The sequence below is a fragment of the Podarcis liolepis genome (assembly GCF_965112155.1).
Source record: "Podarcis liolepis genome assembly, chromosome: 5".
NCBI lineage: Eukaryota > Metazoa > Chordata > Lepidosauria > Squamata > Lacertidae > Podarcis > Podarcis liolepis.
This window is the reverse complement of record NC_139556.1, coordinates 92,012,909-92,040,325: the sequence shown is the minus strand read 5'-3', so window position 1 is coordinate 92,040,325 and position 27,417 is coordinate 92,012,909. Positions and strand designations below refer to the sequence as shown.

Here is a 27,417-nt window from a genome sequence, read left to right as displayed (position 1 = left end):
CTTCTAGTACCTTCCAGCTTGTCCCTTCCTCTGAGGTGTGGCCAGTATCCCACCACCAGGATCCTGGATCTAAGTCTTCTTCTTCTGCGCCCTCCCTGGAGGGCTCTTGGGTGGGCATCTCCCACCACTCTTCCTCTTCCAGACAATCCCAACACCTGAATGCATACAGCTGTACATGTGACAAGTTCTGGAACCTTGATCATACAAGGTTCCATGTCACGTACAGCTGTGCATGGAAGACCCCCACAGCAGAAGTCCCAGATGCCAGGGGTATTTGGCATCTCCCCACTCCTCCCTCACATCTTTTGTTTACCCTGGACTATAATTCCTCATATAGTTTAGAATCCTCATTTCACCGATAACTATGTTCAGAAAAAAATGGGATGAAACCAATACCATTACCATATTTTAATCAAGGGGATTAAACAGGTAAACTAATCCACGTTCAGCGATTTCTGCATATGCATAAAGCAAACATATTATGTTAAATCCCTTTGGAACCCTTCATTCTCTGATTAGCCCTTTTGAATCATTTAATCAAATCAGATCGGAGCGAGTTCTGACAGCTATCAGCATGGCTTTGATTGACACCTGAGCCATCCCTTTGCGAAGCGTTTGAAGTCATTAGTACCTTGAGCAAGTTCTCATTTGTAAATGCAAATGCCAATCAAAAGTCGACTTCCTGATTTACAGCAGGATCAATTTTCTTGACAGCTCTGTAAAACCGAAGGGGTCAATCTGGACCTAATTACTGCACACAAATCACTGCGTCCCCAGCTAGGGGAAAATTTCCACTTTCAGGAATAAGATAGGAACCTGTTCTTAAATAAAGTCACTGGGAATTTCAGTGCTATTTGTCTCAAGTCATAGTTTGATTCACACCCCATCCCACAATGATGGATGCTTTGAGTACTCCTCTCTCATCTACGTTAATCACAATGCTGATGGAGTCTTTTTTTCTTTCTTTCAATGAAGTCACAGTATGTATGATACTGTTATTAATTCATCATTCAGTAACTAGTGCGTGAAATGAATTGCTACGCATCTTGGGCACTTTTCAGTAACGCTTCCACTTCTATAAAAACAACTCTTCATTCGGTCCAAATAAAAACGATTCTTCTGGGACAGATCAAGCTGTATTCTCCAAACCATGTTTATCTTCTTGCTTTTCTTTCTTTCTTGCACTGCCTTTTCCCTGCTGTTCTCAGGGCTATTACACACAAAACAGCAGCAGAGAACCAAAGATGGCCCTCAGTCTCTCTCCATGTGGCCCTCAGACGCTCTCCATGTGGCTCTCAGACTCTCTCCATGCCACACTCCTCACTGAGGCTACTCTGCCCCTCCTTTGCTTGCCCCTCCTTTGCTTGCCTGAAATGGGTCCTTGAACTCCAATAGCAGCATACCACAACATCTTGCTGATCAAAATTGGAGCACTCCTGTTTTGGTCCTGAGCTGTCGCAGGAGCTAGCTGACTGGCAGCAGAGCGCTGGACCAAAAAACAGGACAGTCCCAGATCAAATCAGAAGCCAGAATGGTATCTGTAAATCCAAGATGTCTCACTCAAATCGGGACGGTTTGCAATGACTCTTGTTTGTCTGAATGGAGGAAGGAGAAACATGTGCGGGTTTAGAAGCCCCCAACTTCTGAGTCATTGCAAATCATCCCAATTTGAGTGGGACATCTTGGAATGTTGCCCACTGTGGGGCCCATGCTGTTCTGCCCCTTTTTACCTCTGACACCACCTGCCAGTTGCTTGTGACCAGTGGAAGCTTGTCCAGAAGGGAAGATAGCCCTCATGCTGAAAAAAGGGTTGCCCATTCCTGCCATAAAACATTAACTCTGAACATGTAGGCATGCCAATTAATTAGCTGACAAAATCTCTGCCTTCGATCCAATTAATTAGTTAATAAACCTTAAATGCATTTGTATTCTGGCCAGACCATGATGCAAATTCTTCTTGGACAGGAGCACAAACAACCTATGCTTTAGTAAACAGAAACTCCCATTCCAAGACTTTCCCCCTCTTTTCTTTTAAGAACCAATATTTTCATTCTATCTCATACAGTCACATCTCAGCAAAAGTGGTTTGCCAGCTGAGGTGAAGTTTTATGGAAAGGTGGTTTGGTGTTTTTTAAATTTTTTTTGCAGATTTAACAAAGGAAAAGGAAAAGGAAAACAACTTTTTTTAAGGCAGCAAAAGAAAGTTTTGTGTGTGTAAATAATACTAATGGCAACAAAAAAGAAGCCCTCATCATTTCACAGTGTGAATACAATAACCGCCAGTACCTACATTGTATGTTAAATATCTAAGTTAATCAGGGCTTTTTTTCAGCCAAAAGAATGAGGGAGGTGTTCATGGTGAGTTCTGCCACCTCTTTTTCTAGAAAAATAGCACTGAAGTTAATATAAGTCTTTCAAATGTACAGATAGGTATGCACATTAAATTGACAACTACAGTGGTACCTTGGATTACATACGCTTCAGGTTATAGATGCTTCAGGTTACAGACTCCACTAACCCAGAAATATTACCTCAAGTTAAGAACTTTGCTTCAGGATGAGAACAGAAACTGTGCTCTGGCGGCGTGGCAGCAGCGGGAGGCCCCATTAGCTAAAGTGGTGCTTCAGGTTAAGAACAGTTTCAGGTTAAGAACGGGCCTCCGGAACGAATTAAGTTCTTAACCCGAGGTACCACTGTATATGAAATATTTTCAAGTGCAGTCAGGACCATAGACTCTTTCAGGCTCAGAGTAGAAGTCTCTTAGCAACTATAAGAGTGTGCAAGGTCCACTTTTATTGCCCTTCCACTAATCCCCATACTACAGGAATATAATTGTAAAGTACAAATATCAAGGATTTTGCCAATACAAAATCGATACAGGTAACAACTTCAGACCAAAAACTGAGCAAGCCCACAACATGTGCCTTAGTGAGGCATTTTCAGCATTACATCTTCAGTATCTATCTGAACTGAGCAGTGTCTCCCTGTACAAATGTTGTGGAGTCTAATATACTCAAAATATTAACTTGCTGGATCAATCTCAACCTCATCCTGTATAGATTCCAAAGCAGTTTTCCATTGTTTAGGCTGTATGAGATATCTTATTCTTGTGGGATGTGAAACACAAGAACAGTCAAGTACAACATTCCTAGAGTGAACATTTTTGCACATGGGGAGGAATGTTTGTCCAGCCAGCAGGTAAACTTCCTGTTTCCTTCTGGGCTAGGACAGACTTCCTCTGCATGTGACTAGAGGTGGGTGTGGCCTCACCTGTGCCGGTAATGACAGACGCACAGGGCAGGGCAGCCATCTCTCTCTCTTTCTCCACATGCATCAAAGAAACAACATCTACTAAGCCAGAGATGCCCTCTTGGCTCCCAGCCAAGAGAGGACAAAGGGACTGTCTTCTTATGAGATAGATTCCAAGTGTATGTTACTTCATTAAGCTAAGTCTGCCTTCTGGGATCTGATTGTGAACAGAATGTGAGTAAACTCTTTTTATACTTTTGTAAAAGATTGTGTTGTCTCTTATATTTTATGAGGGAATAAGGGGGAAATACCAGAACAGTTATTATAGAGGCTTTAGCGAGCCTGAGCAAACGCATCCGTTGCAAAGTTTAAAATTAAGGGGAATGTTACTCTGCTGAAATTGTGGAACTTGTTAACACAAGTTGGATAAGGATATAATCAGACAATATATCCTCTCCTGCATCCCTGAACATTCCCACAATTCTATGCCTTTTCCCACGCCTTTCTGGGTTCTTGAACTTCTACCTTACAAAGTTCCACGCAGCATTTCTAAATGACAATTACATGCCAGCTTCCTGGCAGGTTGGTGGGGTGAGGCAGCAGCGTGGTCAGTGCAGTGCAAGTTCACTGATGAGACCAATCTGGCACTGCCGTCCCGCTCCTGGTAAGCAACAGAGTCCCACCTGCCAGGAAGAAGCCTAGTGGCTCCATCACACCTGGCAATCTGCTTCTGTGTACAAGAACCAAATCAATCTCCTAGATAAACGTGTCCTTCATTCATAGCCCATACCCCTGCCCCCAATGATGACTCTAGAAAATCAACGAGTGCTTATGGTCCTAAAATATATATGGGCAATTTTTTCAATGAGGCTCCATCCTCTGATCCTGGTCAAACGACTCAGTACTTATGAACGCTACCATCTCATCTTGAGGATCCTCGGATGGGCTGACACGTATAAGTTATTTATTTTCATCTCCCTCAGTCTGAAAGCCTAAAGGATGGTGTGATATTTTAGCCCTGAGTGTGTTTTGCTGACATCCGCACTACTGAAACTGGTCATTGTATCATTTTAATCTATTGTTTTAATTATTCTCTTTAAGGTGCCTGGAGGCATAAATGGATAATCCAATAAAACATGTTTCAATATATTAATTTTCTCCATTATGTTTATTATTCTCAAAAGCATAGATGTCAACTATATAAGCTTACAAATCCAGAGTGGGGTTTGGAGGTTTCTTTCCTTACATCTTTCTAACAAGCTCTAAGACAATCCAAAATTTCACAGGGTGAAAATGATGCAATCCTGTAACACAGGGCTAGGAAATCATTTTTTTTTAGCTCAAGGGTCACATGACCTTCTGGGCAATGTTGTGGGGGCCACATACCGGTGGTGGGTGGCACCAGAGGCAAAAGAGAGCTCAGCAACAAATGTTGATTCCATCTTTGTGCATTATCAGAATTCACGGGCCCATTCCAGCCAAGCGAAAACATTCAAAGTGAATGCAGCCAGTGACAGGGTGGCCTAGGCAGAAAGGATGTGGTTGAGGAGGGTGAATGGCCTGAGGAGAGTCCCAAGGGAGCTCTGGAGGGCAGTATTTGCTTCCCAGGCCTAGGATTTCTAATTCTAGATGTTACTGCAAGAGCTGTCCTCTGGAGCGGAGTCGCTTGTTTGGAAACACCCCATAGGAAGACTGTGTTCCACATCAGCAGAACATTTGGCAATTTTACGCCCAAGCTGTACCATTTCGAAACTGCACGTTGAGGGAATTGGCTGGCTGAATCCTCCCTCACATAAAGCACATCCTAGATTTACTTTTTATTGTAGGGATTTTTATACTGCCCTTCAATTATATTCCGTGGGCTGTTTACAAGAAAACAATAAAAAAAAGAATTCAAAACAAAACAGCTCTCCCATAATAAACACGGCATTGGAAAACAGACAACAAGGTTAAAATTACATCTGAAAAGCTTGGGGAATTTTCGAAAAAGCAGGAAGGCGGGTGTCCTTGTGAACTTCTCTGGGGAAAGGTTTCCACAACTGGAGTGCCATCACAGGTAAGGTGCTGTAAGAATTCCTGGTGGTTATCATAGCCCACGGGTAGCCAACTTGGTGCCTTCCAGATGTTATTTGACTACTTCTCCCATCAGTCTCAGTTGGCATAGCCAATTGTCAGGGATGACGAGAATTGTAGTCCAGAAACATCCAGAGAGCATCATGTTGGCTGCCACTGTGACAGCCTCTTAGTATCCAGGCTGGAGATTTGAGTTTGTTGAACAAGAGCACAAATATACCGTATTGGCCTGAAAATAAATAACCCTATCAGCTGGGAGGCAGCATGTCCCCAAGCTGAGCAGTGCCTGCAGCCCATGCAAGGTTTCTCCTACGTGCTGCAATCTCTGATCAGCTGTGAGGCGGTTCCTTTATAACTGGCCAGCAGGCATCTTTTGGTTACTGTATCTGGCAGCGGACGACCATGTGGGTTTTGGTGGTGAGAGTGCGCTGTTTGAAATGGGTATTTCTTAACCCCCTTTTGATTCCCCCCAACTCTCCCTGGGCAAGCCTCAAGTGTGTGTTCCTCATTGTGTGATTGCACTTCATTGGGCGGGTGCCTTTTGGACCCCCCCCCTCCAATTTTAAGGGAGCGACTTATATTTGGGTACTGTTTTTTTTTCTCTCCCCCTCCAATTTTAAAGGTGTGGCTTATATTTGAGTAGGGCTTATATTCGGGCCAATATGGTACCTGGCATTGCTACAAATTCAGTCATCACACTTAAATCCCACAAAAATCAATGGAGCACGCTTCTTTGGACTTGAGCCGCTTAGTCCGGAAACATGGTTTGCTATTTTCCCTGCCAAAAGGTCCTTTAAAAAACAAAAACGAACTGGTGCACATTTTTGAAGTCAAGACTGACTAGATATCTATGTTTTCCTTCACCATAAAAATTGTAGATTTTCATCTACTGAAAACATGCTCTCTGCTTATTATGGACAGAACTAAGAACCAGTGGTTATGAATGGGCAACAACTCTAAATTCAGTTTTATCCAGCCTCTAAGTACTGTGTTCTCGCAGTTGGCTTCAAATCAGTGGTTGTCCATCTTCTCCCCTTTGCATATGGAACAGCTGTTTCTAAAAGGCCTGGAGATTTGGATCTGCATTGGAGGGTGTGGGAAAGGCTGTCCATCTAGGCATGTTGCCACCCAAATTTCTCCTTTTTTGGCTTTGAAGGAGAAATCATTATTATTACTGAGAGACAGTTTCCCTTCAAAGCTTGTTTTAATACTCTCTCTCTAATGAGCTTCAGCTTAAAGAGCAAGCGTGTTGTTTTTTGTTTTTAAAAAAGAACAACCTAGGAGAAGCTTTCAGGAAGGTTATTTACAGAGCAGGATTTTTGTTGTTCTTGTTTACTTGGAAAGAAGGGACCGATAACTGTTGAGCCTTCGATTTTAGCTTGAGGGCAAAAACTCTTAATTACTTAATTGATTGCTAATGGGTCAGAGAAAGGCAGCAATGGTAAACTGCCCGGACTGTCTGTTGGGTGTGCAGAGAGGCAGCAGTTTGCTGGGAAAGAGAGAAAACAAGAAAATGCTAGTCTTAAGAACTACTTCCCTGACATTCCAGCAGGTATTTTGTCCCTGCAGTTCTACAGAAGAATTGCAAGTCTCAGGCTCCTTCTTCCACCCTCTTTAGAAAAAGTGGAAGGAACCATAGATTGGTTGGAGTAGGTGCTTTCTGAGCATACAGTTCCAAGTTCAAAACCTGACATCTCCAGTTTGACGTATCCTTTATGAATTAGTAAATGGATCTTGGTTTATGACTGCAAAATACAGAGCTGGAGAAATGGTTCTGATTGATGAGCCAGTACCTTATCTACTCTAACCACATGGGCCAAGATTGCTAGGGGGACCTGTTTTATAAAACGTTGCACATGACACTTACTTGCACATCACTGTCTCGCCAGAGTGGTGCATGCTCTAGTTATCTCCCGCTTGGACTACTGCAATGCACTCTATGTGGGGCTACCTTTAAAGGTGACCCGGAAACTGCAATTAATCCAGAATGCGGCAGCTAGACTGGTGACTGGGAGTGGCCACCGGGACCACATAACACCAGTCCTGAGAGATCTGCATTGGCTCCCAGTACGTTTCTGAGCACAATTCAAAGTGTTGGTGCTGACCTTTAAAGCCCTAAACGACCTCGGCCCAGTATATCTGAAGGAGCGTCTCCATCCCCATCTTTCAGCCCGGACACTGAGATCCAGCGCCGAGGGTCTTCTGGTGGTTCCCTCATTGCGAGAAGTGAGGTTACAGGGAACCAGACAGAGGGCCTTCTCGGTAGTGGTGCCCACCCTTCAGATGTGAAGGAATTAAGCAGTTATCCTATCTTTAAAAGACATCTGAAGGCAGCCCTGTTTAGGGAAGTTTTTAATATTTAATGCTGTACTGTTTTTAACATTTGATTGGGAGCCGCCCAGAGTGGCTGGGGAGACTCAGCCAGATGGGCGGGGTATAAATAATATATTATTATTATTATTATTATTATTATTATTATTATTATTATTATTATTATTATTTTGCAAATCCCATGATCACGAGGGTTTGCAAAACACAGTGCATGAGACATTGAAAGTGCCACAGGTCAGTGATGCCTGCACACTTCAGCTATGTCTTTTCATATCAACCTACCCGGACACTGAAATCATCTTCTGAGGCCCTTCTCTCACGTGCCTTCTCTATGAGATATCCAGAGGATGGCAACACAGGAAAAGGCCTTTTCTGAACGGGCTCCCCAGGGAGCTTCAGCCGGTGCCTTCATTATACACCTTTAGGCACCAGGCAAAAATGTTCCTCTTTAACCAGGCCTTTAGATTGAGTTGGGTGTGTGCATGTGTTATTGTGTCGTTTTTATTATGTATTTTGTGTTTTTATATTGTACCTGCCCCAAGACCTTCGAGTATAAGGTGGTATACAAATTTACCTGCCAGGTATACTGTAGCTGCATTGCAGATCCTGCACTGAGCATGGGTTGGGTTAGATTCCCTCTTAAAGTATATTCTAAGTCTATCATTCTATGCCAGGTTTGTGTGTTTCTTGAAAGCATTTGGATGGCTACCATTGGAAAGTACATGAGATGCTGGATAATGGATAAAGAATGGTCACCAGTCCATTAATACATGCTAATTCACAAGACTGTTCTCTTCCGTTTTCTCATTAATCTGTGATTTTAACAAAACCTGTATGAAAGTCCACATTTGAATATGTGTTCTAGCTCTGAGGCATCTGATCAAGACTTGTATTTTAAAATGAGCTTAAAAAATATATTTGCAAATGTTTGTATGTTTCATGCCAGACATAAAGCAGCTGGCTGAGTACTCTGGCAGTTGTTTATCTTCTTGATCAAGGGCCCCTCTGATCTATAGCAGTACCTCAGGGTTGTAAAAAGAAATTACAGGCTGGGAGCAGAGGTCATATTGACAATACAAATTACAGAATACAATCAAGCTGCAAAAACACTAATTAAGAGTTGGTAAATAGTGAAATTTATTGTTTAACAGAAAATACCATGTGCCTCCCATCAGACTCGAGCCACATCTTCCTAAGGTTAAAGGGCAAGAGCTAATGGGAACAGCAGCTGGCTTGAAAGGAGGGTGTAAATTTAAGGGGTTGCTTTTGGAAACTGTTTTTACTAAGTTCCTTTCCTTCTAAAAAGCTATATATTTTAATGTATGAAATTTATTGGCTAAATGTAATTATGCAAAGGATTTAGAAAGTAAGAAATGTTAGATTCTTATGTTAGATTCTTATTTCATTGATGGTGTGTGAGAAGGTGAACCCAAGAGCTCTGCTTAAGTTAAACATTTAAAACCATGAGCCATCTGTTTTAGCCATCTGTTTTGGAGTGAATAGGGCAATAGGGCAATAGGGCAAAGATGATCTGATAATTAAGGTGCCTTGTCAAGGCAAATGTAAGATATATGGCTACTTGTCTGCCATTTATGGATAGAAGGAAATATAGCTCTTTGTCTCCCCTAAAAGGTAATAGGAAATGGGTGTATCTTTTATGATTGGTTCTAGCAAACAGCTAATAGGAATTTCAACCAGGCTGATTGGACAGAGGCAGCCAAAGGAGGAGCAAGGGGGCTGGGCTGAGGAAATATAAGTGCTGGCCATCAGAGCTGGAGGGGGCAGAGCTTTGGTATCCATATACCACTGTGTCTCTCATTTATTTGTCTGACAAATAAATTATTATTTTAATTTCTCTATTGTTGTGTTGAATATTTCATTCCAGCTAAGCGTTAACCACAAGCAGGGTGCTACAGCTCAATGTACACATTTCTAAGCATTTTAATCTAAAGTTACACATTTTTAATGCCTGTTGGTATGTTCTTTGACCCAAGAACTGTATCACAAAATTCAGAGAAGTGTGAAATCTAAGAGGATAATTATGTCCCAATCTGTGTATTAGTACTGCAGGCGCAAATTAGATTGGTTTGCTAAAAAAATCCTCCTACATTCCTAATTATGGGTGATTGGTCTGATCTAGCAGGAAGCTTCTGATATTTATGCAGCGTTCTAGGGGACAAGGCTGGCTGTGGGTGGGGAGTGGGGGGTGGGACTGCTTCCTGGGATAATATCACAGGTGAGGTTGGGGGTCAGGCTTACCTGCTAAGTACTGCACAGGAAAGCCACTTGTGAAGTGGCAACACTGTGCAAGATAGGGAGCAGGTGGTGCTGTGGTCTAAACAACTAAGCCTCTTGGGCTTGCTGATCAGAAGGTCAGCGGTTTGAATCTGCATGATGGGGGGAGCTCTGTTACTCTGTTCCAGCTTCTGCCAACCTAGCAGTTCAAAAGCACATCAGTACAAGTAGATAAATAGGTACTGCTGTGGCGGGAAAGTAAACGGCATTTCCGTGCGCTCTGGTTTTCTTCATGGTGTCCCATTGCACCAGAAGTGGTTTGGTCATGCTGGCCACATGACCCAGAAAGCTGTCTGTGGACAACCACCAGCTCCCTCGGCCTGAAGCAAGATGAGCACCACACCGCATAGTCGCCTTTGGCTGGATTTAATTGTCCAGGGGTCCTTTACCTTTTACTGTGCAGGGTTGAATCCTCCTGCTTAACAGCTGGTTAAGCAGGAATATATGACCCTTTACAGTGTTAACTGCTCCCATTCATGAGCAGCTTTCATTGCATCTATGGACCAGCACCCTGCAGGATTGGAAACACTCTAGGCTGGGGTTGCAGAGGAAAGAGATGCAGAATCTCTTCCTCATCCCCCTCCTGACCATGTGTGAAAATAGGGTTGGGAAAACCCTTAGCCCCACTTTGGGGGCAGGTCCAGGGTGGGTGGTTCCTGGGGTCGCACAGGGCTGATCAGCCTGATGTGGGAGCCCCACATTGGGGCCCCAAGACAGATCAGGGAAGGGAGGGTTGTACACAGTCCTGGTCTTTACCATGTAGAAACTAAAAAAAAGGAACCAAAACCATAGAGAGAAACAAGAAGCTACAACACAATGTTTCAGTAGTTAGCTGAATGACAAAGCCCATATGTTATCCTCTTCCATTATCATGTAAGCAATCACCCTTCCTATTTCTCCCAGCGGTGCTATAATGTTTAATAAAGATGTTCCTGGGCTGAGTGAATAACTTTGCTGAAGATGGGGAAGCCCAAGGACCGCAATTACTTTTGATATAAGAAAAATGTGTTGTCATTGTGTCACAATTCCCTCCCCCATTTGATGTCCCGATTCCTGGAATAGCTCCAAAACAGCAGCAGCGAGAGAAATGGGCTTCGTCTAGCAGTGCATCTGTTTTACTCCCGTTCCCAGTACATCTCACAAATAAAGCAGAGTGCCCCCACCCCTCGAATGGCAGCTGTACCGGACCACACAAACACGTCTGCTGAAAATATTGAAATATTTGCATTAGGAAATGACACAACAGAAACACAAAACAAAAGGCAACCATCAGCCAAGGCTTTCTGTGAAAGAGATATGAGAGAGGTTACTTAAAATACACGCAAAGGAAAAGCAAGCCCTGGGGGACAATGTGTTCTTTCATACATGTCATTGGATCACAGGAGACAACAGAGCTGATGGGAAAGTCTCTTACGCCATTTGGTGATGGTGATATTGACTGCCATGGCTTTGAAGCCACAGACCCTTCAAAACAACACCCATCTTCCAGCGGAGGTTACGGAAAATAGAGCAGTGCTTCACCAACCTCAGGGTGGCACTGCCTGCCATCTGCCTCCTCCCTCACCTCAGTGATGCCTCCTGCCTGCTCATATAAACACATACACACAGATCCCATCTGCACTATATGTTTAAAGCAGTTGCATACCACTTTAGACAGTTGTGGCTTCACCCAATTAATTCTTAGGACTGTAGTGTGTGTGTGTGAAGGGTGCTGAGAGCTGCCAGGAGATAAATCCCTGTTTCCAGAGGTGTCAACTTGCGCCAAAGATTGAGGGGGGCAGATCGCATGTGTGGCATCACACGTGTGATATCATGATGCACAACATCACGTGGTGTTTTGGGAGCAGTCAGGGGGCGGAGCTGAATGTAGTGGCTCCTCCTCTCACCCTGAGACCCCCTAGCACAGTGTTTCCCAACCTTGGGCCTCCAGCTGTTTTTGAACTACAATTCCCATCATCCCTGACCACTGGTCTTGCTAGCTAGGGATGATGGGAGTTGTAGTCCAAAAACAGCTGGAGGCCCAAGGTTGGGAAACACTGCCCTAGCATACCCTCAAAATCTGGCCCAGCGGGTTGTGAAACCTTCTGGAGCAGATTTGGGGAGCACCCAGGGAGAGAAGAGGAGAGAGGAAAGGAAAGTCCGATTGGGCAAGAGGATACAACATCATCACCACCATCACAGCAGCATCACCATCATGTTAGTGTGTTAGTATTAGCATATAAAGCCCCAAATGCCTTAGGACCCAAATAGCTAAAAGAGCACCTTCACTGTTATAAACTATATTGCACCCTACCATTGGCAGGTAAGGCCTGTTGGTGGGAAGGCATTTTCAGTGGTGATTCCCCAGTTGTAGAATATCTGTCTTCATCATGATGAACTTTCAGAAGGCATTTGAAAACATTCCTGTTTAGCCCGGTATTTGCAAGCTGAAGAACACAGTTCCTGGCAACCTCAAGATGATGGATGGAAGTATGTTTTTAATTGAAGTTGCTTTTGGAATTTTTTAAAGCTGTAACTGCTTTTGGGTGTTTTTAACTGTGATTGTTTTCAAAGCGTTTTAATCTGTTTTACATTGTCTATGCGTTGTCTTCGTTTTTAGATTGCATATATGGTTTGCTGCCCTGGGCTCCTTGGGGAAGAAGAGTGGGATAAAAATTCAGTAAGACATCACCACCACCACCACCACCATGGAGGACTAGGGTGGCACTGGGAGAGAGCTGGATGGCATTTTGCCCAGGGCTCCTTCCAACCTGCTCCCCCCCCCCCAGCAAACTTTGTGCTTGTGTTGTCATACTCTTTCTGATAAAGGTGCTTGGCCTTGCTGTGGACCTTATGGTTGGTCGCCTTGGTTGCCCTAGGGGTCTGGTAGGAGTTTTTCCCCAATTGGCAAATTGGCACCGGCCTCTTGGTTTTTTCGCCTACCTCGTAGCAATCATCACAACTTTCTTGGTATTAGGCATTGGAATGTGTTGTTGGTGTATGAAGGGCAGGATGCGGCCATTGCCTACCCCTTCACTTATGGGTATTCCTTTAAAGGAATCCTGCGGTCGTGGATCTTGTCCGATGCCCTGTGTGGCTGGGGGCCATGACACAACCCCCGGTGACATCAGGGGAGAGCTTATAGTTGCATTTGCATCAACAGGCTCCCCCTACTAGTGGATAACCCTTGTCAGACTCACCCCTCTCCGAATGGGTGGAGTCAAAATTTGCTGTTGTCCAATGCCTAAGCCAATACCTCTCACATGCTGTAATCAATAAAGTTGTGGCCTTTTCTAGCCCATTAACCTTATATACTGTGTCCACGTGTCTTTATTATTCTCAAGCGGAGGAGGGGTCCTCTAATCACAAAGGTGTCTTCTGCTGCCAGGGGCTGTTGTGTTTCTCCTCCTTCACATGTCAAGACAAGAGACTAGTGGCAGGTAGTCTAGAAGGTCAGGCTGCCTACATGCAGCTATAGTCATGTATGCTGCACATGTCTGTGTATTTACTCTTTCAAAAGCAATTAGTCTGCTTCCGTACTATCAGACATTTCCCCAAATTGATTCTAGAAGGCGCACTGTTCACGCAGACCCACATTAAGCATTTTTGTCAGGGAAGCAATGTGAATTTTAAAGAGTCCTGAAACAAAGATTTACATGATAAGGCGCAGTGGCTCTCGAGGCACACTGGCTCATATCTCACACTCCCAGAATCCATCGCTCACTTCTGGCAAGCCAGATAATTTGGAGAAACATGCAAGAACCTTCAGTTCCAAATAAAGCTGTTATCCAGATAAGTCTCCGCGGGATTTATTGCTTGTGTTGACAAACCTGTTCTATTCTCTTCTACAGTGTGGAAGAGGATCCCTCAGGGACAGTAGACATCACTGCCATCCCCTCAGAAGTAAACAATGGGCAGGCAACTTGAATCTGTGCCCAACATCACTGAGAAAGGTTAAGCATGAAGGACTACGTTGAAGCAGATGGTTCCATGACAGCTCACAAGTTCATTCATCTAGTCATTCATTCATTCTGTTTTTTAGCCTGTCTCTTTCTCCAGCAAAGCTTCATGTCTAAAACATGAGAGATTGCATAAAGCAGCCATGGGGAACCCATACAATAACCACAAAAGTGCTGAAGGTCATACAACTGTAACAACAATATAATGATCATGAGAAATGTGCACTAAAGTAGACAAAATACCATGACCATTGCAAAGTGTGGATTTCGGCAAGGCTGGCAAAGAACCATATAGCACAGTAATAATTATGATTGCATTGAAGACCACTCTAAGCAGCTGCCAAGAGTCAGGCTTCCGGATAAGATCCTGTTTCAAAGATCTTCCTCGGATAACACCTCAAAAGCATTTCAAGGCCTTGACCGCAGTTGTTGCAGCAGCAGGGGGAACTTCAGGAATGTCTCTCTCTCTCTCCAAAGAAGTTACTTGATTCCAAGAGGCTAATACTACTGCAAGGGTCCAAAATTATAAGCAACCTATATGATGCCAGATGTGGTGCAGGTAAAGGCTATAGGTTGGGCTGAAAGACAGTTTGCGGGTTAGCTGATCAGCAGTGCCTGTAAAGCCTTGCATTTTACAAGCATCAACCATCAGTTGACCGGATCCATTTCTCCACTCTTGCCATAAATGTTGGCCACGTTTCAGAGCTAGGTTTGCAATGTTGAACATGTATTCTGTCTCCCCACTCCCTCAGTGGTTGTGGATACCATAGTTGACTCAAATGAATGACAAGTTTTTGGATTTGCAGGTGTCAGGATGGCTAGCCTCAAGTTATCTTGAATACACACTCTTTCGTGAACCTGCCCAACTCTGGGACCCTACTCTCTGGACTGCTGAATAAGGGACATTTTGGATAGTGGGTTGGAGCTTTCTCCCAGAAATAACATTTGCTCTGCTGAAACCCATGGACCTCCTAGCCAGGAGCAGTGTGTGTGTGTGTGTGTGTCTGTGTGTGTGTGTTTGTGTTTGTATGTGTGGTGGGACAGAGAATCCCTCTTGACACTGGGGTCTCTGCATTTTGCCTGGGTGGCATATGGATGTGTTGGGGGTGGTGGTGAATTTGGAGCTGTGCCGATGTACCAGCAGAGCAAATTAGGCACTCCCACCAATGCATCTGCACAGCCTGGCTCTCCTCCTCATCCTGTCACACCCACATATGCTAAAGCAACACTGTTGCTGGGGGGGTGGGGTTCCCTAGTGCCACTCCATCCAGATCTGTTAAATCTGAAGCTGTTGTCTCTGTTGGGATACTGCCAGGGAGACAAAGTCCATCATGGCCCCATGTCGCCTCCGGACGTCCATCGATCTCCCGTAGACACGCAGTATCAGCAATTAGCGACACGAGCTCCAGAAATAGCTTGCCACATTCCAGAACTAATGCACGCTCTATCAGCAGATAATGCACAGTGAAAGATGCACGCAGGAGAGTATTATTTAAGTTTATTCAGCGTTGGTCAGAACAAAGAAAAAACATGACTGCCTGCTTCAGTGTCTCCGGCACAGAGAGAGAAACGAAAGCAATAGAAAACGTAAACTTCCTGTGAACAGGAAATACGCAGACTCTGTGACTCACAAAGCCTGCTCCCTTTTAAGGTGGAATGGAAATATCCTAACAGTCTCTTCTCCCAATTGACTATTAGAGAAGGCTAATTTTTTCCCTTTTCACAGAAGTGGATAGAATTTGCAGGCAAAAAAGTCTCCCCACCCTACAAGAGTGGATTAAGCCTGGCAAACTGAAGCCAGGGTTCTTCAGCCAGGAAACCTTTAAAAATAATTTCTTTAAGAATTGGATGTAATTCTCAAGCCGTCTGGGGAGATGAAGCCTACCGACTTTCAGAACAATAGCTGCACAGCAGATGTTGCCATTTTGGGGTGGGGAAACTAGAAATCCATATTCTTTCCCTAGTGTTTTGTAGGCAATCAAGTCTGAAAACTGGTGACACGAGAAAGGTGTCCCTGAGTAAATCGGTAATAATAGGCTGGCAATGAATAACACAACTGGGAGCTAATTTAAGGGACAACCAGGCTTAACAGAGTGGGGGAATTGTACCATGCCTGGATGCGGGAGGAGGACAAGGCTTTAAGGAAAATATTAATCATGCTGAACAGAAACAATTCACTGTGAAGCCAAAGAGAGGAGGATGGAACTTTGAACAAGCAGACTAAAACCTGGAGATAAAAAAGAGCAATTATAAACTAATAAAAGCAAGAAAGAAATGTGCCCATGCAGCAGCAAGGGATGGAGAAACTCTCTGAGAAGTTTGCACAAACCTAAAGAAAAATTAAGATAGAAAAGGAATGAAAAACAAATAATGGAGGATAAGAAGAAGAAGAAGAGTGTGGATTTGATATCCCGCTTTATCACTACCCTAAGGAGTCTCAAAGCGGCTAACATTCTCCTTTCCCTTCCTCCCCCACAACAAACACTCTGTGAGGTGAGTGGGGCTGAGATACTTCAGAGAAGTGTCACTAGCCCAAGGTCACCCAGCAGCTGCATGTGGAGGAGCGGAGACGCGAACCCAGTTCACCAGATTATGAGACTACCGCTCTTAACCACTACACCACACTGGCCCAAGCCTTCTTGGGCTCCATGATCACTGCAGATGGTGACAGCAGTCACAAAATTAAAAGATGCCTGCTTCTTGGGAGAAAAGCAATGACCAACCTAGACAGCATCTTAAAAAGCAGAGACATCACCTTGCCAACAAAGGTCCGTATAGTTAAAGCCATGGTTTTCCCAGTAGTGATGTATGGAAGTGAGAGCTGGACCATAAAGAAGGCTGTTTGCCGAAGAATTGATGCTTTTGAATTATGGTGCTTGAGGAGACTCTTGAGAGTCCCATGGACTGCAAGAAGATCAAACCTATCCATTCTGAAGGAAATCAGCCCTGAGTGCTCACTGGAAGGACAGATCCTGAAGCTGAGGCTCCAATACTTTGGCCACCTCATGAGAAGAGAAGATTCCCTGGAAAAGACCCTGATGCTGGGAAAGATTGAGGGCACAAGGAGAAGGGGACGACAGAGGACAAGATGATGGCACAGTGTTCTCGAAGCTACCAGCATGAGTTTTACCAAACTGGGGGAGGCAGTGGAAGACAGGAGTGCCTGGCGTGCTCTGGTCCATGGGGTCACAAAGAGGCGGACACGACTAAACGACTAAACAACAACAACAACAAAGCCTATCGACGGCTACTAGCCATGATGACTATGCCCTGCCTTCACAGTCAGAGGCAGTAATGCTTTTGAATACCAGTTGCTGGAAGCCAGAGGAGGGGGGGGTGTTCTTGGGCTTGAATCCTGCTTGCTGGTTTCCCACAGGCGTCTTGTTGGCCACTGTGAGAACAGGAAGCTGGTCTAAATGGGCCATTAGCAGGCTCTTATTATGTTCTTAATTACAGTCAGTGTTGTTTGTTGAAAGCAGACGTGGATTGCAATGAAAAAGGAGCAAGTATATAATAGGGAAAGCCACAGTCTTGCATTCAATGACATTTTTGTGCTAGTGCAAAGATTAGCACTAGCACAAGGGAATTCCTCCTTCACCACACCCTGCACCATCCTCAAATGTGGTCTGGGGGTTGAGGGAACCACCAATACAGATTTAGGGAGCACTTGGGGGGAGATGATTCCATTCTGCAAGGAGAAATTCTGGTGCTGATATAACTATCTTCTCATTGCAACAGTGGAAACAACCCATACCTTTGAACTTAGGACTAGAGAAGTGGAATGACCCCATACTGAGCTCTCCTAGACGTCTGCAAAACAACAACCAAGCTATCACAAAAAAGCAGAATGAACACTAATTGACTGACGTGTTGGTTTTCAAAATTGTTGGTTAGGGAACTGGAAGTGATTGGGAAGGGTGCCAACAGCACACCTCTTTTCTGAATGTCCTGCTTTCCCGGACAGAAATTGCAGAAGAACAACCACCATGTGAAAAACAAATTATAGAATCATAGAACTGTAGAGTTGGAAGGGACCCTGACGATCATCTAGTCCAACCCCCTGCAGTGCAGGAATATGCAGCTGTCCCATATGGGAACTGAACCTGCAACCTGTTCTAACCAACAGTGTTTCTATGTGCTCTGGTACTCGTCACAGTGTGCTGTGTGCCAGAAGCGGTTTAGTCATGTTGGCACATGACCTGGAAAAGCTGTCTGTGGACAAACGCTGGCTCCCTTGGCCTGAAAGCAGAGATGAGCACCACACCCCATAGTCAAATTCATTCAAATTCAAGCCCTTCATGGCCTAGGACCCTCGTACCTATGGGACTGCCTCTCTCGGTATGCCCCACGAAGAGCCTCAAGGTCCATAAATAGCAACACCCTAGTGGTCCCAGGCCCTAAGGAAGTTAGATTAGCTTCAACCAGAGCCAGGGCCTTTTCAACACTGCCCCCGGCCTGGTGGAACACTCTGCCTCATGAGACCAGGGCCCTGCAGGATCTGATTTCTTTCCGCAAGGTCTGTAAGACAGAGTTGTTCCGCCTGGCCTTTGTCTTGGAGCCAATTTGATTCCCTCCCCTCCCCCTCTTTCTTTTTCCTTTCTCCTCCTGTGATGAGGCTGCATTTTAATATTTTAATGTTTCAATATTTTAATGTTGTATTTTAATCTTGTTTTTAAGTTGTATTTATTCAACTTGTTTTTATTATTGCTTGGCTGAGCCCGCCCTGAGCCCGGCCTTGGCTGGGGAGAACGGGGTATAAATAAATTATTATTATTATTATTATTATTATTATTATTATTATTATTATTATTATTATTATTATTCGACTGGACTTAACTGTCCAGGAGTCCATTCCCTTGTCTTTTCCCTCTACCTCTAACCAACTGAGCTAAATGTTTTTATTTACTTTCTCATCCCTCCCCCAAATCACTGTGATTGGAATGCTCTGAGAAAAAGTAAGTCACTTTGATTAGAACCTAGACTTGTCCATCAATATGAAATAATCCACTCTCCCATGTCCTCTTCTCTCCTCACTCAGATGCACGCTCTTTCCTTGCCATTAGCTTGGTTTCACTTTTTAAAATTCATCTATCCCTTAATTTCTTATGGGAAAATAAAGCAATTTAGGGGCGCTTAAATCTACCGGGGACGCGGGTGGTGCTGTGGTCTCTAAACCACTGAGCCTAGGGCTTGCCGATCGGAAGGTCAGCAGCTCGAATCCCCGCAATGGGGTGAGCTCCTGTTGCTCAGTCCCAGCTCCTGCCAACCTAGCAGTTCGAAAGCACGTCAAAGTGCAAGTAGATAAATAGGTACCGCTCTGGCGGGAAGCTAAATGGTGTTTTCGTGCGCTGCTCTGGTTCACCAGAAGCGGCTTAGTCATGCTGGCCACATGACCCAGAAGCTGTCTGCGGACAAACGCCGGCTCCCTTGGCCTATAGAGCAAGATGAGTGCGCAACCCCAGAGTCGTCCATGACTGGACCTAACGGTCAGGGGTCCCTTTACCTTTAAATCTCCAGAATGACTCAGGCTGCCCTTGTGATGCCTTGCTTATAATACCATCTGACTTAGGGATGTGAACACCTCACCTGAATCACCCCTGTTTGGCTTCTAATTTGGGTTACATGCAGAGGAGGTACATAGGAGAGCAAGTGACCTTTCAGGTATCCTGGTCCCAAGCTGCCTGAAGCTGGTCAGAGACAGAAATGTAAATGTGTTTCCCCCCTCCCCAATCAAATGCCTTCATCTGGTCGTATTTTTTGGGTTGATCTACCCAAGTCCAGCTACCTGCCACCTCACAGGGTCCATCATCATGCCAGGAATTAGATTTAGTTGACTTTCTGGCAATGCTGCTGAGTTTGGTGTCATCATACCACAGAGATCCTGGTGCCCCATAGCAAACTCTCACAAGCACTATTATTTTAGTTGTTACTTTAGGAACTGTCTAATCTCCCTGCAATAATTTAAAGGCACTGTCCTGCCAACCAAAACCTTGTTAAAATATCAATACACCCAAGGCTCGGTTGGGAGGGCAAGAGCGATGAAATATTGGGCAGGAGATAATAAAGTTGCTGAGATGATGTTTCTAAATCACACCCAAGCCAAAGGGTAAGCCGAGTAAAAAACTTTCTTGGGGAAATGATTGCTAAAAGGAAGGAGCTAACAGCCTGTTTATCCCTCATATAGCAGGCTTATTAAGGAAGAGCCAATTGGAAATGAAAATTTCGTTGACAATGTTCAGACAAGCTGCTTTTGTCGCAGTATCTCTGGGTCATATGGGGAAGATACAATCAATGGCTATTTCGAGAATGTTGGGCACGGCTCAGTTTTGCAATTAAGTACAGAATTTGTTAGTGAATTGTGGTAATTGCATCCCAGTAGGTGGGAAATTGCATGGGGAAACTTAGAAATTTCCAGAGACTGCTCAAAGAGATAGGGAATGGGAAGGAGGAAGAATACACCTCCTCCCTCTTTAGATATAGGAAGTTTTGCTTACTCTAAATGGGTGTGGCTCTCCAAGGTCTCAGGCAGGATCGTTCCCCTCCAACCACCACATCACTTGCTACCTAATCTTTTTTTAAATGAAGCTTAGGGATGTAGAGGGAAATTGGATCACTTTGTATTCAAGGCAGTTATATGCAGCAAACACTGTCCAAAACAATGGGAGAACCAAAACAATTTTGCAGTGTAGTTATCCAACCAAACAATGTTTCAAAGCATGCATATTTTAGGGGAAAGTGTGCATAAAGATATTAATGAAAATAATATGCAAACATGCATTATGTATGGGGAAATTGCTTGCAAAAAATGTTCATATTAGTCAAAACCACACAGAAGCATGTGTTTATTAGGAGAAATTTGCACTAAACTGCTAAAATTGTGATGTTTTAAAAAAGACACAAGAACTCAAGCCCTGGAAAAAATGTGGCGAACCGAATTTAAGATTAGAAATAAATGGAATGGAAATTGACAAATATTTCCATGCCTACTGGAGATTCCAGGTTTTGAATCTCGGACTTCTGTATATAAAATATGTGTTCCATCTCTAGAGCCTCACTGACACGTTTGTTCATATCCCTGGATCCATAGCAGTGCCAGCCAATTAACACTGCAAAAGGAGGAAGAAGAAACTTTCACAGGATGTACCCTGCCCCATCCAATAATAAAAAAAGACCATGCAAAGAAACTAGGTAGGAGAATCTGTCACCTGAAAGGGCAACTGATTGGACCTCCTGAGAGATGCCTGGCTGAAACTTTCTGATGCAACATCCTCAAATATGTCATGGTTCATTCCACACCTGGGCTTGAAAAACAACAACCCACAAACCCAAGCAGGAAAGGAATACAAAAGCGTTGGCAGCTGTGCTGACTAACTCAGCTGTGGGTGGAAATTTCAGTTAGGCTTCACTGCTAAGAGACATCTGCTACCTGGACATTGGGCACTGTGAAATGAAAGCTGGAACCATCAGCCCATGGATGAGTAAGTTTGGGATATAATAGGCTATGCCATCTTGGCTCCCTTTGGAAACTTATAGCCGCAGCTAAAATTGACTCCCCGTGAAAGGCACACCATGACTCGGACTTCATTCTCCTGCACTTTCATCGTTCAGAGATTTCAGGAGTGTTGTGGGTCTTTGAGAGGGACGCGGGTGGCACTGTGGTCTAAACCACTGAGCCTCTTGGGCTTGCCGATCAGAAAGTCGGCAGTTTGAATCCCTGCGACGGGGTGAGCTCTTGTTGCTCTGTCCCAGCTCCTGCCAACCTAGAAGTTTGAAAGCACACCAAAAAGTGTAAGTAGATAAGTAGGTACTGCTCCAGCGGAAAGGTAAACGGCATTTCCGTGTGCTGCTCTGGTTTCGGTGTTCCATTGCACCAGAAGCAGCTTAGTCATGCTGGCCACATGACCTGGAAAAACTGTCTGCGGACAAATGCCGGCTCCCTCGGCCTGTAAAGCGAGATGAGTGCCGAAACCCCAGAGTTGTCTGTGACGGGACTTAACTGTCAGAGGTCCTTTACTTTTACCTTTTTTGTGAGTCTTTGAACATCCAAACTGGGTGGCTGTTTGGGCAATTTCTTGGCCTAATAGTCCAGGAGTAATGCAATGTGATACTCTCCAGAAGTTGTTGGACTTCATCTCCCACCATCCTTACCCATCGGGCATGCTGAAGGATTGTTACGAACTTTTGCAATACCTCAGGTTACATCACACCATGTTGACTATCCTCATCACAACAAGGGTATATTGCTTTGAGAGAGAATCCAGAACGGTCACTGGCAAATATAATCTCCAGTCCTGCATATACATTGGCTGCCCTTACTTTAGATAAACCTTTAACCTGGACCAAGAAACCATTGATACTCCTGCCTGTTTGCAAAAAAAGCTTTATTAGGTAGTGATGGATGGTTATCAGGGACACGGACAATCACTGCAAAGTAATGATGTTTCTGCCTTTCATTTGGCACTTGCTGGAAAACTAGCAAGCATGTCATTTATAATCAGTTTTATACGTGTCAACTGCTTAGGTGCCATTTTGGCAAGTAAGCAGAATATAAATTTAGCAACCAATATTGAAAGTTGAAACAATGGCTGGTGTCCAAATAACTGTTTTAGGCATGGGCTAAATGTATGTATGCCCAGAGAAATGTTTGACTCCCAACCCGTTAGAACATCAGGAAGCAGCTCTATAATAGGCTGGCTATTCAGTCCATCTTAGCTCATGGTTGTTTACTTTGACTGTTAGCAACTTTCAGGGTCTCAGGTGGTCTTTCATGTCCCTTACTTTACCTGGTCCTTTACACTGGGCCCAAAGTATTCAGCCCAGATTTCATCAGTTTGGGGAGTTTGGGAGCTGTACAAAAACAGCCTCGAGAAATGGGAATAACTTTGGAGGTGCCGATGATGTTGAATAATTTCTAGGGGTGGGAAAGTGACCACTGTTGGTGGGAGAGAAGAGGGGGTTCCTTTTTGGTTTTGGTCAATGGAGTAGCTATTGCGGTTGACCAAGAAACACCCTTAAAAAGGAGGCTGCATTGTTCAAAATTGAGAAGGAATACTTCTTTGCAGGAAAAGAAGAACAAACCCTCTTCTAGTCCGTAAACAATGACAGGTCTCCTCAAAATTATTAGAATTTGTCTCCCTATACACACAAATAAGTTGCCAGAAATCCTTCTTTTGTGAGGGACAAATGGTTCCATGAAAACATGTGTGTGTGTGATATTTGGCCCAGGACTGCTTTAGCTGGAGATGCCAGAGATTAAAACTAGGACCTTCCTGCGGTCCAGGAAGCTGCCTTATACTGACTTGGACCATCAATCCACATAGCTCAGCATTGTCCATATTGACTGGCAGGGGCTGTCTGGGTTTTCAGGCAGGGGATGTTCTCAGCCCTACCTAGAGATGATGGGATTGAACCTGGGACCTTTCTCATGCAAAACAGACACTGTACCACTGAGCTATGACCCTTCCTGTAGTGCTCTTCCGCTGAGCCACAGCCCCTCTCCTGCTACGAGTAGCAATCTCTGCCTTTATGCCATCATCACAGGCTACCTTTGAAATTTCACTCAGTTTCAAAAGTGGTTCCCCAGACAGCATAGGAAGGGAAGGGGATGCTCTTAAGGAAACGTAAGCCCAAACTCCCTCAGGCACGTGGAACTCATTGCACCAGAAAACTCTGACCAGCCGTTCTCATATTTGGATTCCTTCAAAAGTAGAAGGATGCTCCACACTACTAGAGTAAAAAGCAGCTCATTTCTTCCTCTCTCTCTCCCCCCTCTCTCTGTTTGTTTGGCTGTTTGCAAGTTTTCATCTGCCTTCCCTTTGCTAATTAACCAAATGTGCTAATTAAGCCGAGTAGCCTGCTTGCTATACAGGCAAGTCTTTTGCTAAAAGCTATGTTTTGGTCGAGCAGCACAGTGTTAAATGTTTTGTAACACCCCAAAAGAGCAATTGCAGAAAAAAGCAAGTTAAGATGGAGTCAGTCACTTGTGCTCAATCTGTTTCTCATTTCTGCTCCTTCTTGCACACCGTCATGTGCAAAACTAACTACTTCCAAGAGGGAACAGACCCTGGACATCACTTAGCAGCTAAGCTCATTCTAAACAATGGCCTTGTAGTAACCAGTGGAAGATGCTCTACTAGGGCGAATGGCACCCCACCAACCTGAGTCTGCAATCAGCCAGCCCCACCTGCCTCCCTTCTTAATTGCAACCAGTCCTCCTCCTTTAAAGTGCATCCAGACACGGGGAATATTAGTTTACATTTGCACTGCTATCTCAGTGACGTCTGCGCTGGCTTGGTCATGTCCACAGAATTGAAGGTGGCAGGATCCCCAAGGACATGTTCTAGGGGAAACTGGCTTCAGGCACCAGACCCATTGGCAGACCAACTCTGCATTACAAAGAGGTCTCTAAATGTGGCATGAAGGCTGGCAACACCAACCCCACTATGTGGGAATCCCATGCAGACGACCACAGTGCCTAGAGAGAGACAGGTTGTACATTTGTAGCAGTGACCAGAGGATGAAGCTGGGAGGAATGCAGAGAGAAGAAGCACCATGCTGCATCTGCAGCAGCACAACCGGACGCCTTCATCTGCCCCAGCTGCAACAAAACATATCTCTCCCATATTGGTCAACATGGCCACAACAGGTACTGTAGCTCTCCAACAGTTTGACTTCACCCCCAAATGTGCTCTCCTCCATTGTTTGTTGAGACAGACAGATGCCAACGACAACAATGCATATGACCTGTTCTCTAATGTTCCTTTCAGTCTTGATGTAGAACTTGATGACCAATATGCTGGCAAGCTGTACTGCATTTCATTCGCACCAACAACCAAGTTCACTGGACAAAGTTGCTGCTCTCCTACCCTTTCCGCACATGTGTGCTTCTGTTTCCCCATGAAAATGGCAGCAAGTAACTATACGTTGCTTTACCGCCCCCAATTTTGTCATTTTACTCCCATGATTTTCTGGATTAAGCTATTATTAGACATCCCCCCCCCATCAAATAACACAGAAATGAGTGCTAAGCATGCACTGTATTCTGTTAGTTTTCTGGAAGTGGGTTTTATATCATGTGAAAAGTCAAATACAGTGGTACCTCGGTTTTTCGAATGTCTCCATTGACTAACATTTTGGTTTACGAACACCGTAAACCCGGAAGTAGATGCTTTGGTTTTCGAACAAGCCTTGGAAGTCGAACATGCCACAGCTTCCATTGAATGCAAGATCCTGAGGTCTAAGCTGTCGGCTGTCAAGTTTTTGGTTTTTGAACGTTTCAGAACTCGAACAGTCTTCCTCAACGGATTACTTTAGAAAACCGAGGTACCACTGTATAAGGTGGAGATTAACAGTGAAGGAAACATCAAGGAAATGGAATGAACTGCTGTGAGAATGAGGCCTTGGTCTCATTCCTGCCCCTGTAGAACTCAGCAGGGAGGAGGGTGCAGAATTAGTTGGCTCTACCTCTTACTGGTGGGTGGCGCTGTGGGTTAAACCACAGAGCCTAGGACTTGCCGATCAGAAGGTTGGTGGTTCAAATCCCCGCGACGGGGTGAGCTCCCATTGCTCGGTCCCTGCTCCTGCCAACCTAGCAGTTTGAAAGCACGTCAAAGTGCAAGTAGATAAATAGGTACCATTCCAGCAGGAAGGTAAACGGCGTTTCCGTGTGCTGCTCTGGTTCACCAGAAGCGGCTTAGTCATGCTGGCTACATGATCCGGAAGCTGTACGCCGGCTCCCTTGGCCAATAAAGCAAGATGAGTGCCACAACCCCAGAGTCATCCGCGACTGGACCTAACGGACAGGGGTCCCTTTACCTTTCCCTTTACTTCTTACTGGCTCTGGCTCCACCTACTGTTGGTTTCCCACTTTCCACTATTCTTATCCCAGTGCGCACCAGCCAGGATGGTAGTAACCATCTCTTTCATCCACAAGAGCAATAGAACGTCAACCTGCTTTGAACACTTGTCCCTTCCCAGCAGCTGGCCCTACAGATGGCCTTCAAAGCAATGTCTGTTCCAGACTAATAATTTTGCTGAGTGAATTATTGTGCATAATTTATGAAGAGGTGCAGGAACTAAGTACAGTGGGTGTGCCTGTCCTTCTGGACTGATATAGCCTAGGGAGGGTGGCACCTTAAAAACGCATCAGCAGGCACAATTTTGGCTCCCATTTCAGGACACAGCTGTGGGCAGTCTATATCCAGAGGATTTGACAGAAGGGCTTTTGCATCATCCCACAAACTTGTTGAATGTTGACGCAACCCGGTGACTATGATTCTGTGAAGGGGAGCGGCAGCTGCGAAGAATTTTTAGTACCCTCAACAAACTACAATTCTCAGGATTCTTTGGGGTGGCTGGGGGGTCATGGTAGGTAAAACTCAGGACAGTACAGTAGGATATGTACCCAGGAAGTTCTTTTTCTCCTCGAGAAAAAGAGAAACGTCCTTGCCCTGCAACCACAAGCTGCTCCAGCTCTAGAAACCAAGGGAAAGAGAATCTGTGTCAAGAAAGGGTTTTTGTTACGTTTTAACAGTTGGACGAAATAAAAATATTTCTTTCATCCCTTGACTATGTGCTTAATCACACTTACAGTTTACTACTCAGGGTTTGGCAAGGCTCATTGTCTTCGATGAGTCTGCAGAGAGAAAACAAGAAATTGTAAGTTACTAGTCCTTATAATGATGTCCGTGATGGAGTCCAGAGGATCTGGACCTGGGAGACCTGTCGGGATCTCCACTCAGCCAAGCTGATAAAGCTCATCTTCCTCCAGCCGAGCCTTCGGAATCGCCCTCCCGACGTATAATTAACGACCTGAGCCTTTGATAAGGCTCAAAGGCACGTTCCCCCATTCAACAGAGAATCCAGTACAGGAAAGAGACGAGAGGTTTGGGCTACATTGTAAAGAGTTTTATTTCTTAACTAGGCAGACAAAAAACATAATCTCTCCATGAAAGCAGAGAGCAACTGAACAACAAAGGAACAGGAAACCAGTAACGTCACATCCGTCTCCTCTCCCGTGAGACTTCCAATAGCCTGGAATGTCTCTGGAATGTAAACAGAGCCTTATGACTCTAAGCAGCTGCTCAGTGGCAAACAGAAACTAACAAGACCTGGGTTTTACATCCCAGTTAAACCATGCTACGAGGATGGGCAAAATAAAGTGTATCAGTTTGCTTTAGAAATAGAGATGTGTTTGAAATCCTGGGGAAATGATATGCAGATTTTCAAGGAGCCATGGTCCTTTGACCACCCAACCTCCCTTTGTGAAATTCATTCATGCTTCTCTAACAATTCTAAGAAAGATAGACCAATGATCTGCATTGGTATGAAGTAGCTTCCTATATCACCTGTGGTTTATCTGCCCTATAGTGCATCACATCCCTTGGTCCTCTGTTTCAGTATTTTTTTCAAATTACATAATGCTTGGCAGCTGCTTTGCAGTACTTTGGGCCTCTAGGTGGTCTTTCCTAGCTGTGCCTAGAGATGCAAAGTCTTGAAATTGGGACCGTTTTAATGTATATCACATGTTCTA

At 44.6% G+C, this 27,417-nt stretch overlaps 1 protein-coding gene across 4 annotated transcripts in view; it reads right to left on the bottom strand.

The window, feature by feature from the left end:
- KCNMB2 (potassium calcium-activated channel subfamily M regulatory beta subunit 2) overlaps positions 1-27,417 on the bottom strand; it is a 307,790-nt gene that overhangs the window by 159,577 nt on the left and 120,796 nt on the right. Inside the window, exon 2 of one of the 4 annotated variants that reach the window (XM_083504567.1) lies at positions 26,476-26,520. The exons of the other annotated variants lie outside the window; for them this stretch is intronic. Within the exon in view, the coding sequence (XP_083360693.1) occupies positions 26,476-26,520 (45 nt within the window). The remainder of the gene's footprint in view (positions 1-26,475; positions 26,521-27,417) is intronic. 4 annotated transcript variants of the gene reach the window in all.